This window comes from Trichoderma virens (assembly GCF_000170995.1).
Source record: "Trichoderma virens Gv29-8 chromosome Unknown TRIVIscaffold_82, whole genome shotgun sequence".
Taxonomy (NCBI): Eukaryota; Fungi; Ascomycota; class Sordariomycetes; order Hypocreales; family Hypocreaceae; genus Trichoderma; species Trichoderma virens.
Window position 1 is genome coordinate 692741 of NW_014013667.1, and position 15090 is coordinate 707830.

Consider the following 15090-nt stretch of genomic DNA (forward strand, 5'->3'; position numbering starts at 1 on the left):
TATGTGCTTGGTGTTGTGATGTAACCAGCTTATAATGCTTCCTTGAGATGGAGCTGGGGAGCTACATGTATCTCATTCTCACTGCTTCAACTTACTAACTGTACGCAGCTGGCGGTGTTGGGATGGGACAGAGGGAACACGTTGGTTGAATGGATTGGGCAATATCAAATATTTTCTAGTGCCTTGGATGAAACTACGAAATGATGTGCAGTTTGAGTTCCAATCATGAGTTTGCTCGTATGGTCCCTATACGTCAGGGGTTTTATTATTCTTGGTAGGTAGATGGGTTGTCTTGCTTTGAGGGACTGTTGAACCGGAGAAAGGAGGATCATCCTGATGCTGATGGAGAACTTGGTAGATTTGAGTGGGGTGGCCGAAGATGAAGTGGACTCTCAAGTTTGATGTGTGGGCTTTTTAGTATTTGCAAGTACTTTTGATTACGGAGTACTTTGGCAGAGAGATAGTGAATGAAAGGCACATGATGAGCAAGCAACTGTAGATTCGTAGTTGGTCAAGGCAAACGTAAAGAAATGGTGAGGGTGAGCCTCTTTGCTGATTCCTCGAGTGTCGTCTGTCAATGAGTTTGTGGTGTATTATCACGTCTGGTAAATGTGCGGCAATATGTTTTGACTTGGTCTGTAAGCAAATAAAATCGGCCCATATAGCCTTCTCACATGCTCTCTCATGCTCAATAAACACCATAGCCAGGGGCAAGACACATCACAGCACGCAAACTCATCATTGTCGTCAACGGTGCGTCATATTTCCCTAGCAGTTGGACAATACGTCTTCTCTTCTCCAATGCAGCATGCATGCGCGCATGGCAATAAAAGCAACCCGTAGCACCTCTCTTTCAAAAAAACAAGACAGCAGCAAAGACTGCATGCGCCCCCTCCTTTCCAGAGATTAAAAAAACCCGATAAACCCGGAGAGTTTTGAGAAAAAACAACGACAACACAGGAGTGCCAAAAACAAGCTTTGTGAACTGTTTAATCTTTTTTTGTTCTCCGTTGTTGTGTGTGCTTTAAATGCTTTATTTTTTGTTTTCTCTATCGTCCCATCCACACACGATGATACCGACAGACTTTCCTCTCTCTCAAGTCCCCGTGCACGCCTAGGTCTACTTAGACCTCCGTTGTGACCTTGGCCTTGGCGTTTGTGACCTTGACACCGATCTGCTTGGCGCGGGAGATGATGTCGATTCGCTTTCGGGATGAGACGGCGCTGGCAATCCTGTGGAAAGAGATTAGTCGGGGCAAGGTTCCAGACAATTGGAGAAGTGACGTACTCGGCAGCGTGGGTTCGGTTGTGCATGAGCAGCAGCTCAAGGTCCTTGACGTTGTGGACGAGAAAAGCCTTGTGGCCGGAGGGGGTCAAGAAACGGGTCTTCTTGTTGGATCCGTAGCCGATCTATCATTACATCCAGCGTCAGCAATTTTTTTTCCCTTGGGGTAGAATTCTTCCGGCGGCAGGAGAAGAAGATTTCTCGTCTTTCTCTCCCGCCCCATGAGTAGAGCGTACCTTGGGCATGCGGATGGTGCCCCTGAAGCGTCTGCGGACACGTCCATCGATACCCTTGGGCTTTCTCCAGCTAGCATCGACACGATCGAACCGGTCACTCTGGTGACGGGCGAAGCGGGTCTTGTCTGCAAATCTCCTAGTTAATTCCACGTTCCAACGCCTTGATTTGGAGTGATGGGAAAAGAAAAGAGGTTCGATTCGGTTTTTCTCGTCCGTTTTGCCCCATGTCAAACCAATCCAACTGCGCTTCAAAGTCGTCTCGTCGAAATTTGTCCATTCGTCGTGTGGGCTATCGAAGGCAGTCGGACAAGAGAGAATAGGGCAAAAACAGCAAAGGCGACCGTATCTCGAGGAGCCTCTCTCCTCATTCCAATCGTGGTAATTTCGACGTACGCTTCTTGACAATGGGGACGTGCTTCTTGGCGGCGACCATCTGGAACAGAGAGATTCGTTAGATTCGGTGACGAGGAGGATCTCACGAGAGAAATTGAATCGGCATAACGTACCTTGACGGCTTAGTCGGGCTGTGGTTGAGTATGTCCGGCGTGATGCTTCACTCGATGCGAAATTTTGGCGGATGCCACAATCGGAACACTAAGGCAAAGGGTTTAGGGCACGCATCACGTGTGGGCGGTGCGACTGTGCTGCCCTTTGCTCTCCGTTTGGCGGGCGCACCAAGAATACAGCACGGTAACCCCACTAGCCCACCAGTACGTACCCCGGCCTACCACTGCGAAAAAAAAGTTGCAGCGCGCTTCTGATAGGTTTTTCCTCGCTCGTGCGGCCCAAAGAGGGATAGCGCACATTAAGGGCACAAACCCTCTCGCTGTTCCGCTGGAGACGCTGGTGCCGGGACGCAAAAAAATCCGTCCTAGGCGAAAAGGGGACCAGCACCATCACGACGAGAAGCGAAGCGAGACTGCAGCAACAACTCAGACATACCACCAGCAACCATGTCGACGACAACTCAGAGCGTGCAATGCTTCGGCAAGAAGAAGACGGCCACCGCCGTCGCCCACTGCAAGGTTAGTGGAACGAAGAACGAGAGCGATGTCACGGTTTTGGGGGGGAAATGGAGGGAGAGATGGAGATTTGGGACATGAACCGGCAGATGTGGGGAGACGAGCTTCACGTCATGGAGGAATTTTTCTTCATTTTTGGGAGATGGGACGGAGATTTGGGATTCAGGATTCAAATCAACAAGTGGAAATGCTGACATTTGGCTATCATTTAGGCTGGCCGTGGTCTGATCAAGGTCAACGGTCGTCCTCTGTCTCTCGTCCAGCCTGAGGTCCTCCGCTTCAAGGTACGCACGCAATCTTTTTCATTTCTCCTTTACGATACGACTCGAAAGCTCTGTGGCCGCCTCCAATTCATCTCGAGACGAAACCCTTGTCAAACATTGGGGAACGCAAAGTTGGAGGGGGGACTCCCTTGACAGATGATATTGGAGACGGCCACAAATTGCCAGAGATGATCGAACAAGACAAGAGAAAAACACGCATACTAAGACTCTGCTTCTTTAGGTCTACGAGCCTCTCCTGGTTGTCGGCCTCGACAAGTTCGCCAACGTCGACATCCGCGTCCGCGTCACCGGTGGTGGTCACACTTCTCAGATCTACGCCATCCGCCAGGCCATCGCCAAGTCCCTCATCGCCTACTACCAGAAGTACGTCGACGAGCACTCCAAGAACCTGCTCAAGCAGGCCCTCGTCCAGTTCGACCGCACCCTGCTGGTCGCTGACAACCGCCGCTGCGAGCCCAAGAAGTTCGGTGGTCCCGGTGCTCGTGCCAGGTACCAGAAGTCTTACCGATAAAGGGCGCAAAGACAAAGAACCTGGCTGGTGGGCGTTTTTGGCGCTGTTGGGAGTTGGAGGACCGAGGAGGAAAGAAGAAATGGTCGACAGAGAAGCATCTTGGGCTGCTGTTCCTTTTGCAGCTTTTCAGGATGTGGAATACAAAAGGGGCCGGAGTCGCATATTCCCTGGCACGGGGATAGGTTTCCCACTGGCATTTGCATGGCCTTGCTTTGGGCGGATTGTAACGGGTCTGGCAGGCTAATGAAATCTTCAAACGTTTACAAAGTGCAGCAGAGACGTGCATGTATGTGAATGTTTGTGTGTGCGTGTATTCTAGGAATGTGGCGTGTAAAGGATCGTCACATAGTCTTCAAGATGAGAAATGCAAGCCTATGAAGCCATCATGTTCGCTCTCCATCATGCCAGACGAAATATGGACTTGTGCTATAAACTGACAGTCGAAGCCCATAACCCGCATTGCGCCAAGGACGAGCCATGAAACGATGCCTCAGCCCAAATATCCAGCCTCCAGCCAACAGATCCACATGTCCCTATCGTGAACTACTTGCCCCATTGCGCGGAGGGATGGCGACAATTGTCCGCTTCAAAGCTCATCCATGCTGTTTCTTCATGCTCAATGTACCATCAATCCGCATCTCAGCAAGGATCTCAACCGAGCCAAAGGTCAGCGCCTCTCTCTTATCTGTACGGGCACGTCCTCCTGACAGGGTTTCTCACCCATATTCCCAAACGGCGAGAACAAGCAAAATGATATCCCTCGAAAAGACAAGAGAATCTCTTGCTGTTCCATAACTAGACATCCGTAAAAAGACACTCCCAAGCGTCTCGACTAGAAAAAGCCTCAATCGAGTAAACATTATGTTATTCAAGCCCGTCTGCACAGCAGACTCTCAACTGCTTCCATAGGCCCAAGTAGCCATAGCACTTTTCTTTTCATCCTATCCAACCGTTATCAAAACAAGCTCCATATTCACCCACCCAGCCCCCAACGCCAAACATGGATTAACAATTACTGAAACCCAGAGAAAAGAAAACCCATTCAAGGAGACTCTGACAAAATCATCCGCTTCTTCGCCTTCTTCAATGCACTCATCCTCCTCCCATTCACCATCCTCGAAACCACACCCAAGCCAATCCAGCTAGCAAATAATCCCTCCCGTGGCTCCTCATGCTGCACGCTGCCATCCTCCATATCTCGCTCGCGCTCGTCCATGGCCGCAGTCCCCTAATCGTTCCACGACACCAAGTCCCGCTGGCGTCCATGCTCATCGAGCTCGACAACTTCGGGCGCCCACTCGCCGCGCTCGTCCTCAGCCTGCAGCTCCGCCATTTCCACCTCCACCTCCTCGCCGTCTTCCATCATCACCTTGCCCTTTCGCAGGTAGTCGGCGTGCAAGTCCCATCCGAGCTCCACGACTTCTGCCTCCACCTTGGCGAACGAGGTGCCAACTCTGAGCTGGTCGGCTGTGGCGAGATCGCCGAGGCCCTTGAGGACCTCATCCAGCCGCCGTTTGTAGATGATGAGGGCGAGTCTCAGCTCTTGGCTGTTTGAGCCGCTATAGTCCATGATGGATTCATCCAGCCACTCGGAGCTATATTCAAGTTGTGCGGCAACGGTTTGAAGCAGCTTAGCGGCGAGAATTGGGCGGTGCTCTGGCAATAGATAGGCCTTGAAGATCAGCTTGAGCACCATATGCCACCACTGCTGAATACAGGCGTCATTTCCAAGATGTACACCAACAATAAAGGCAAACTGAAGCTCTCCAACGACGTCATCTTCGGACAGTTCCTTGTTGGGCTCATTCATGACAGACATCATGTAGGGTGTCGCATCCGTAGCAGCCAGGCTTCGAGCAGCCCCCATAGTATCAGCAGAATATGTTTTCGAGTGCTGCGAGAAGCTAAAGTTGAGTTCTCTTGACTGAAGCAGATGGTTTGAGAATCTCCTTTCGAGTTCCATCTCTGCAGCCAAAAGCACAGCCCCCTTGACGCGATCCGTCGTGTCGACGTGCCAACTGTTTGCGTGCTGCCCTGTCACGCGGCCAAGGACTTTTTCGGTGACGCTCCCAGACAATCTTTTCCAAACTTTTAATTTCTCACTCGAAGCTTTTTGGACAGACTCATCGAGCTTTTCCACCCCCGAGTTGACCGACGACGGGTCGTTGTAGGGCACCAGCTTGTCGTGAAAATTGACAAGATTTTCAGCTTGGATTCTGGCCTCTGCTCGTGATGGTTCAAGAACAGTCTCGTTAAATTTGTCCCACTGCAAAACATGAACTTGGTGTGTGCCGGACGATACAATCCAGAAACCAGTCCTGACGGCGCCGCTGTCGGGGTGAGTTACCCAAAAGAAATGAGGGCCGGGCGGTATATCTCTGATGCCTCCGAAATGCCTGGCAGTAAATGAGGTCGTGTCGTATCCGACGAGATAGACTTCAGGCAGATCCAAAATAAGCACCACATCTCCTCCGCCCATGGAATGGTTGATGGCCACACGAGTCGACGAGTCGTCCAGGGCCTCTGGCTGAACATTGCTAAACTGAACCCGTTTCCGATCTCCCAGGTTCTCCGGCGGATCTAGTGGAGGTGGCAGGCTATCTTCTCGTTCCTCTGTATCCATGGTTTGATCAGGCTGGACAACATGTAGAGATCCGTAGGGATGGGCACCGAGCACCGGCACCGAGTCGTGGGACATTGTTGAGTGAGCACCCGAGCTGGGTTTTCTCAGCCCGCCTATGGGCAGAGGCGATGCTGGGAACGGGCGTTCGCCAGCCATGTTTGAGAAGGGGCGATATTTCTTGGTATGGTGGCGGTTGTGCTGGGTGTTTGCCTGATATGGATAGGTATGTGCTGCTGAAACTCGATGCGGCGCAAAGACTTGGGCGTGCGTGTTCTTGCAAGCCCTTGTCGTAACGAAAATTTGATAATGCGAGTTTAGTAAATCACACTGCTTCCAGAATTATGAAGAATCAGTTGCGGCTGATATGAGAAGACGATGCTGGAGTTCTGGATTGCAGTGAGGCGAGTATTTGAAGGTGCGAGGTTGACGTGCAAATTGTTTGGTGGCGTTATCCGCTCTATAGCCGCTTTAGGTCTGTTAGGCAGGAAGCTCAAGCCCAGGAAGAGACACCATAACTTTGTCCAGGTGGATGCATTCGGGACAGGTATTGATGCACGTGGAAGATGCGTAGGAAGAAAGAGATAGGTAATTAATTAATTATGTCTAAGGAGAAATCTCATTTGGAGGATGCGAGTATATGAAAAGCTGCATGCCATATTCAGTCTGGTAACGGCAAGTTAAAGGCAAGGCGCTAACAGGGAACAGCTTCAGAGGGGTGAGAAACAACAGCAACAAAACCATGACGACAACCATCAAGAAACCCCGTCAATACTAGTCCCTCAAACCAACTCTTTTAGCTGCCGTTCCCAAGCATGAACGAAAAAATACAACTACAAGAAGTCTGTCACTGCACTAGTTTCAACGGCCCTGGCCAAGCTCGCACTACGCCTTTAGCACCGCAGACGGTGGTATTATCCAACACAGAAAAAAAACTCCAAGGGAACCAAAAAAAAAAAAGCTACCCGTTAGTGCTTGGGGGGCGTCCGTCCATCCATCGGGCAACTAAATAAGAACGTGTTCTACTAAATTTAGCTTTTAGCTAGGCCATTGTTTTCCCACGTTGTCGAAATGCAAGAATGCGATAGTCCAAGGGGCAGGGGTAAATGCTTGGAAGTTAAAGGGTTTGGGGAGTTTGGGCAAGTGTAGCTGTACTTGTGCATGTATTGGGACATCTACATATACCGGATGGAGTAACTTCAGATACTTCCGTCTGCCCCCCACGGCATCATCCGATTGCTCGCTCCCTGTGACTCGTCACTTGTGAAAATATCAAAAGATAAATATCATAATTTATTATTATCATAAGAAAACGGATGAAAAGGCTCTCCTGCTTGTCCATTACAAAAGTTTACACTACAAGCACCAAGTCTGATGATTTACCACCCATCAAATCCCAGCCGCTACACCAAAAACCCCCAAGATTGGCATTTCTCACACCATGTCAGCACTCTCCCACAAGCCCAACAAGGCGTCTCCTGATTTCCCGCTGGGACACTTCCAGGGCCCATGCTATCACGAGAGCGTCCGGATACACCGGCATAAACCCGTGCGAGGGCTGTCAAACATGAGCAAACCGCGGCCTCTAACAGATTACACTCACGGTCATCTCGCATCAACATGCCCGTTGGTTCGGGGTTCGGCATGCTTACGAGTGTTTTGCGGCAACGGTCAGCTTCTGTCACGTTTGTTCAAAGGAATGGGCGGCAACTCCGGAATCGTTGCGCTTGCGGCGAATCAAGCTGGAAAGTTGATGTGAAATTCAAAAATTGTTCATGAGGTTTTTCTATTTGAGTTGGAGTGACACCGATTTTACGGCATATCCATTAACGAGATTTTCGTCGTGTCACATCGCAGCCCTACCCAATCACCCCTTTCCCGCAGCATGACATCGAATATATAATCACCATGCTTCCCCAGATCGCCCCCAAGATGGCACTAACTCCCAAAACAACAAAAACCCACGATGTCCCAAACCTGGTCCTCACAGCAACACAGTGCAAGGCGCTAAGCAAGGGGTGCGCAAAAATAAGTCGTCGCACGAAAATTAAACCAAGGGAAACAAGGCGAATCTACATACCTATACTTGTACTCTCTAGTCCTTCCTGGCAAGGGGGGGGGATGGAGGAGTGGAGGGGCGTCAGTGCTCGTGTTCCCACCACGGCCGCCGCCCTTTTTGCGTGCCGAGCCCGCTGTCACATTTGCATCCCATTTTTTTGGTTTCCCCCTTGCGAGGTGGGTGGATTTTTATGCTAATGCTAGGCCTTTGTGGTGAGGTGAGGCTATCGAGAGGAGGGAGGGTGTGTGCGTCTGGGGTTTTGGGTACGATGCGCTGTTGCTTAGAGGAAAGACTTGGATTCATATTGAACTCTCTCTACGCCTAATAGTAGGTAGAACATAGCTCAGTTAATTCTTGTTCATCATGAGCATCATCTCCATTACCAAGCCGAAAACAAACCAGTTTTCCTCAAAGAGAGTCTCATGCTTCGACGTCCAGCTTACAGACAACATGTAGTAATCTGCATCACCCCACGCTTCCCAAAACATTTCGCCCCCTCGCCTTTCTTTAGCATAGTCCTTTTCTAGAAACCATCTAATTTTTTTTTATTTTTTATTTTATTTTTATTTTTTTCGAAATCGTACACCCACTAAAAGGAAACCGGGCAGCCTAATAACCGGGCGATCTAGCAAAGCCGTCCAAAACCCGTTCTAACGCAGTCTAAAGCCGCGGGCCCAGCCTTGTTGCAAGCCGTCTTGGCCGCTTTGCTTGTTTATGTGGTTATATACCTCTATGGTTTTACTGCTACATCATCTTGCAAGACTTTGAAGTAATCCGTATACATCTATACCAGCCAGTCTACCATAAGCACCCCCCTTCGACACTCATCCCACCAAAAACACATCTAGTAATCAAAACCCCCAATCCAGTCTACTTCATCAAAACGTAACAGTACAATCATCTTCACAACCACCAAAAAAAAAACCTCTAGTGCCACTATCTCACCAACCGGTTCTCCCCCCAATCCCCCAATCCGCCCACCCCTCGGCCGCACGCAAAAAACGGAACCAATTTAGACCAAAACGCCCAGCAACGGACAGAAAGACTAAAATAAAGACATTATTTGCCAGGCAAAACGTTAAAAACAGGGCCTCGTGTTTTTTCCCCCTTTAATTCTTCCCATTCTTTTTTTCGCTGCACACGCCCCCTTTAGTGTTGTCTTTTTTCAATGGAAATACTTCTTAGCATGTAGGTTTTTTTTCCCTTTGCGCGTCGTCCCGCAGCCTTTCCCGCGTAGATCTCGCCAAGCCTTTCTAGAAGCTCGTGGCTGTTCTGGCATTTCTGTTGCGCATTTCTCAACAAGCTTTGGAATGCCACATTGTCTCACTAACAACATTCATCGAATTCCTCATTCCTGCAAAATGTCTAAGCGTCTGAATAAGATCATCGCATCTCACGTCGCACAATCCCAATAAAAAAGAAGCCAGTATCGAATATTCTAGCGGCTCTTTCTTTTTCTTCTACTCCCGCAAATGCACACACGTAGTATAATCTGAAGCGAAACCTCCCCCGAACATGCAGCATCCCGTCGTAGCACACAGAAAATCATCGCCCATCAAAACAAACATGAAACTGTCTCACTTCTCGCGTGGCCTTTTTTTTTTCTCCTTATTTATTTTTTTGTTCTTCCTTCTCACCCCGTATGCAGTTCCCGCTTGACATCTCAAGCATCGCATCGCATCGCCCCCACGCTCGTTCACCCAATCCCCAGCCCAGCCTCGTACGCCTCCTGTCGAGCATCAAAATCCAACCACCATCGCAACGCAACCCAAACCAATAATTAAAATAATAATCAATAAAAATAAATAAAAATAAAAAGTCCCCCTAGTCCTCTCAAAGTCTCAATCCACACACACATCAAATCCCACATGGCGCGCCAAAGCCGCACGCGCGCACCCGTTAGCACAAAAGGTATATACCTAAGCACGCTACTCCCGAATCCCACCACCAAGAAAAAAAAAAAAAAAAACTCCATTAAATCCGAACCCATGTCAAAAGTGTCTTGTGTAACCATCACACCCGTACCGTGTTCGTCACACCCAAGCCTGACGGGGTCTTTTTTTTTTTTTTTTTTTAATTCTTTAAATTCGACACTAGCTTTTGGGTCGCTGCTTGGCGCGTCCCGACTGCATGGCACGCTGGTTAGTCTCGATTCTGATGCGAGACTAAACAAGCTTGCAACGTGCGTAGGGTCCAGAGGCGCATCACGGCGGATGGAGGTGCTTGTATAGATCGCCCTTCTTGGTGTTGCCGACTGTCCATGTCCATGTCCATGCATCAAACATCCATCATCAATCACCAACCACATATCACACATCACCATTGTCGCACTTTGCTTATACGCGCACGGAATATATATATGATACCTATATAAACAAGCATCGTATCCTCAGCTCTTGACACACATATTATACCAGTAATGACTGTTTAGGTGGTTGCTGCTATCGTATACACTTCTCTCTCGACAAAGAAAAAAAAGAGTAAAGAAAAAGACGTTACAAAACAAGCGTTACACAAATCGTTCTTTCGCCTCAATGTCTTTACGAAAAGGGCGTAAAATAGTTTCCATTCTTTCCGGGTTTCCATTTTTTTTTCTCCTTCATTTTCCTTCCAATGTTTCCAAAGTCCTCCACCCCCTGGGTTGCTTGCTTAGCCCTTGCGTCCCAAAGTCCGCAGAAGCCTGTGCAGGGCCCAAGAGTCCAGCCAGTCCGTCTTTACGCACCCATTTCCAGCGCTCTGAGCGTTCCCTTCACTTGACAAGTCGTATCGCGTTTTTCGCCTTGCGGCGATACAGAAGCAGCTTCTTTTCCTCAGACCAGCTACCGGGAAACCCCTGGTGCTTCACCCGCCGTGGTTTCAGTACTCCGTATCCTCTGCGCCGAACCGCCCCTGAAAATTGCATCACGCCATGAAAGAGCCGACCATCCCCGGAGTGCCTCTGCCAATGCAACCCCCCCAGTAACCGTAGACCAATGCCCTCCCAAATGCGGGAGTGCGAAAGAGCCGAAGAAAATATTGAAAACACACAATAAGGAAATTTGTTCGAACATGGGTAGAAAAGGGAAAAAAGAAAAAAAGAAAACAAAAACCACCTCAAACTGCTGCAAAATCAAACACGGGTGCCGCCTTAATTAAGATGCTGGTCGGCAAAGTACCCAAACCCTGAGAGGTACACCCTGAAACCGGGGCAACATCCCACAGAGATATTATTTCCTCCAGAAGTCAAGTTTGTCAACACAACCTCTTTTTTCATCCTGCTGCCGGGGTGGAAAACAAAAAACAGAAAAGAAAATCATTATGTCCAACGCGTGAAGAGGGGAGGGGGTATTTTGCGACCAGCAAAGTCATATATGCCCAGATCAATGGTGGCACCCACAGCTCACCAAGTCATTATTTAGTGGCTAGGGGGAGGCGCTCCATTTGCTGTTCGATAATTAGCACGAGGGAGGGTTTCAATCATGTCGCAACTCTGGTCGGCAACGTACATTGGCTATACATGTTCTGCTGGCTGGGCTGAGCATAGGGAGAGTGAGGCTGGTAGTTGGAGTACATGTGGCTCGTTCCATATTCCGGCATGGGCTGCTGTCCAACGTTGCCAGAGGGGGGAGCAGGATACTGGTTGGGCTGGTAGCCTATGGGAGGAAGCTGGACAGGCCTGGTGGGATATCCAGAGGAAGACGCGCCATCGGGAGCCTGGGGATCGCCGCCGCCGTTCTGCGCGACATTGGCCGCTGCCGCCCTCTGTCGCTCCTCTTCAGCCTTGCGCTGAGCCTCCTCCTCCTTCTTCCTCTGCTTCCACTCTTTGCGAATCTCCTTAAATTCTAGATTCAATCACCTGTTAGCTATGCACATTCGCCAGGACGTGTTTCGCGGGTAACTGGTGTCAGCTATCTCTCTTCAAGATTCAACCACGTGGCTGAGCCTTGAAGTCCAGTAGTCAAACGCTTGCAACTAGAGGGTTGGTCGCGGCAAACAACATCTCAAGATTGCAAGGGAAACAAGAGGGGGAAAAAAACCACAACCTACCTTCGGGAGTTCGCTTTTGGCCGTGAGACTGCATGGTGACATGCGCGTTGAGATGGTTCAGAGTGCCGTAGGCCTTCTCGCATCCATTCCAGCCGCACTTGTACATGCGCTCGATTTCCTCATAGCGTCTGCGGGGGCGCTTGTGCTGCTGCGCGCCTGGGATGGGCACGAAAGAGTAAACCTGTTTAGAGTAGGGAATTCACGTCAGTAGGTGCGCTCCGTGCTAGTAACAAGGCTAGTGGAAACTTGAGGGGATTCTTGGGCAGAGGATTGTTTCTGTCTTGGGTGGTATGCATCTTCTCTCTCGCGCGCGCGCCCACTCAATTGCAGACGCGCGCCAAGATTGACAGCTGCCTCCCTCCCCCTCTTGACGAGACCAACCACTTTTTCCCGCTCAATTTTTTTTCCAAATTTTCTTGTTCCACTTGGCGAAATTTCCACCGTCGCATTTCATACGTACCTGGCTGGGTCTTTGCTGAGGAGCAGAGGCTGGGGATTGGGCATAGACTGGGTGGCCGGGAGTCAAAGGAGGAGCTCCATGTTGGCTGTACCCGGCCCAGTCGGGTCGGGGTTGCGCATACATGCCTCCGCTGGGATGGGAGTAGCCATGAGACATGTCTGGATTCGGCGCATACGGCGAGTGCTGCCCATAAGGGTAGGTTGGACTCGGAGCCGCAATAGACGGATCTATAGGCACATCGTTGTCAGAATTGACGGGGTGGGCTTGATGGCTAGGCCCATTGTGCTGGGGCATAGACGGACTGTTCTGTTGTTGCGCCATACCTCCGCTGCTCGCGCTGCTGGAAGGATGGTATGAACGCTGGATATGATCCGCCGAGAAAGACCCTGATCGCGCCGAGGGAGGGTAGACGCTGTACTCCGAGGTGGGAGTCACAGAGGTGGGATAGTCTTGTTTCCCCGGGTATTGAGCAGCAGACGCGTGTTCTGCCGACGATCCTTCAGAATGATGGTCGCCGAAGCTGCTGGAGTAGGGCGAGGGCAAACCTGACTGCGAGAACTGGGTGGCACCGCGGTCCATAAAAACACTCGAGGTAATCGACAATGGCGATGCCCAAAGACGAGTAGAGAACTCTTGACAAGTTCTCTGTTCCTTCTTTCAGTTGGTGCTTTTGCGTTGCTTTATCAGCGACGAGATGCGGAAGTTGTGAAGATGATCAAAACTCCCAAGTCGCGATGTTGATGGTTTGCGTTGGCTTTGCCCAGGAACGTGCTACCGAACTCCACACAAGGTTGGCGTGGAAAGGAAAAAAGAGACGGCGTCCAGACAAGACTAGTTTCCAAGCACTCGCGTCTCCAAGATGGTGCAGGGGGAAGGAAGAAATAGTAGCAGTCAGAGGCAGAGTGATGAGTAGGCTGCTCCGGGGGGGGGACACTTGGTGTCACGGTGGCGGCGCAAGCAGCAATGGCTAGTATATGTAATATCGCCGGCGGCGGCAATAGTAGCGCGGACTGGGGCGGCGGCGTATACCGTAGCGACAAGTTGCCAAGTTGCTGTTAAAAAATGCTCGGTTGATGGAGTGGTTTGGGGTGCGTGATGCGCACTAGCTCCAGAGGCCCAGGAGTCTTGGTCCTTGGAAGCGCGGATCTCGTGTCAGGGATGTCTTGCTTGCTTGCCCGCGATCAGGCAAAGTTTCGAAGGGGGGCTAAAGTAAAGCTAGGCGTCCGGTCGCACAGATTGGGGATCCAACTACTAATATAGTGTTGAAATCAAGCCGGGGTTTTGGTGAGGTCCAAGAGAGTCTAGCGTATGACTCGGGCAAGGACCAAGGGGGGTGTAGCTTTGCTCTCTATCGCTCCGTCGTCGAATTTGATAGACTGACACGGGGCGCGACGCAGAGCTGGGCTTGCCTGGCTGAATATGAGGCGCTTAGTTCCAGAAGGCGAACTCGGCATACAAGAGATGTGGCGGGGCGAGGATTCTGGTCTGGCTTTGGGGAGGGGAAAACTCTCAGTCAGTTTATGACGGCGACGAGATTTGCAGGGCGAGTTGGTGCGGGACGAAGATTTTATACGGGACCACGCACGAGAAAAAAAATTGAAATGATGGGGAAGACAAGCAAGGCCTTGCAGAGAGGGACAGGCACAGGTACAGGTACATGGCTGGGACGAAGAAGGGTGGGACTCACGAGAGCAGGCCAGGGTTTATTTTGGAGCAGCGCGACCAACCTCCAGACGGACCCAGAACGAGAAACCCAGCGCTGTGGGAGATGCAAGTACAAAGTACTACTGCATGTACAGCACAGTATCGGTTCCAAGGCCAGTAACACGGAGGAACGATCCGAGCGTCTGACCCAGAGAGAGAGGCGCTGGAGGGGGGGGTGTGGGAATCGGGTTATTTCCGTCGTAGCGCGAGCGAGTTCTGCGCTTGGAGTCGAGATTCGGCACTTCACTTTGGACGAGAGGCGGGCTCTTGTTGTGCCAATTGCGTGCGCGTACCTGGAGCTTGAGAGGCGCGTTTGCAGGCAATCCGTCAGGCAATCAATCAATTCGCTTGACGGATGACGGGGGGGGCGCCGTTTGTTGGTGAAGGATCGCGGTGAGCGGTGCATAAGGGAAAAAAAAGGAAAATTAAAAGAAAAAACCTGATGGGGGTGTGACTGCCAGTGCATGTACTCCGTACCCCCAGAGTGGACAAAAGGCAAAAAGACAAAAAACACGACGACGGCGAATGAGATGCCAAAACCCTCCCTGTCCTTGCAGAGAGCGAACCTATTGCGTCGGCCTTCCCCTCCCAGTTCAACCCCAGCTGGGCTCAGCAAATGCCTGCAATGGCTGTGGCGGCAGAGAGGCGCTCTATCGGACACGACAGATGTGGCAAAGCTGAGTCCTGATGCAACATGTGTACGAGTAATCGAAGCTCGAATCGTATCGAACCGTATTGCATGGCACAGTATCGCGTCGAGTTCGAGTCGAGTCGAGTCGAGTCGAGTCGAGTCTTCAGCAGTCAGTCCAGTCACTGGCTCGCCCCTCTCCTCTCCTCTCCAGCGTGCGCGACGTCGCCCGTGCCTCGGGCTACCTAGTCGAGA

General features: G+C 50.7%; 4 protein-coding genes across 4 annotated transcripts; 1 reads left to right on the top strand and 3 right to left on the bottom strand.

Annotated features, from left to right (window-relative positions):
- Positions 1–483: 483 nt before the first annotated feature.
- TRIVIDRAFT_111698 (uncharacterized protein) lies at positions 484–2069 on the bottom strand (the record flags this gene model as incomplete). The annotated part of the gene is made up of 5 exons (XM_014098627.1): positions 484–1233; positions 1289–1410; positions 1522–1646; positions 1915–1954; positions 2028–2069. 4 exons carry the CDS (start codon positions 1952–1954, stop codon positions 1125–1127), a joined length of 396 nt encoding a protein of 131 aa, XP_013954102.1.
- A 349-nt stretch (positions 2070–2418) lies between these two features.
- TRIVIDRAFT_83253 (uncharacterized protein) lies at positions 2419–3723 on the top strand (the record flags this gene model as incomplete). The annotated part of the gene is made up of 3 exons (XM_014098628.1): positions 2419–2546; positions 2756–2827; positions 3048–3723. The coding sequence occupies 3 exons, from the start codon at positions 2475–2477 to the stop codon at positions 3336–3338; spliced, it is 435 nt and encodes a 144-aa protein (XP_013954103.1).
- Positions 3724–4187: 464 nt separating this feature from the next.
- On the bottom strand, positions 4188–6293 carry TRIVIDRAFT_231292 (uncharacterized protein; the record flags this gene model as incomplete). The annotated part of the gene is made up of 1 exon (XM_014098629.1): positions 4188–6293. The coding sequence occupies one exon, from the start codon at positions 6115–6117 to the stop codon at positions 4567–4569; it is 1551 nt and encodes a 516-aa protein (XP_013954104.1).
- A 5118-nt stretch (positions 6294–11411) lies between these two features.
- Positions 11412–13082, bottom strand: TRIVIDRAFT_117213 (uncharacterized protein; the record flags this gene model as incomplete). Its single annotated transcript, XM_014098630.2, has 4 exons — positions 11412–11440; positions 11503–11838; positions 12044–12224; positions 12504–13082. 4 exons carry the CDS (start codon positions 13080–13082, stop codon positions 11412–11414), a joined length of 1125 nt encoding a protein of 374 aa, XP_013954105.1.
- Positions 13083–15090: the final 2008 nt, after the last annotated feature.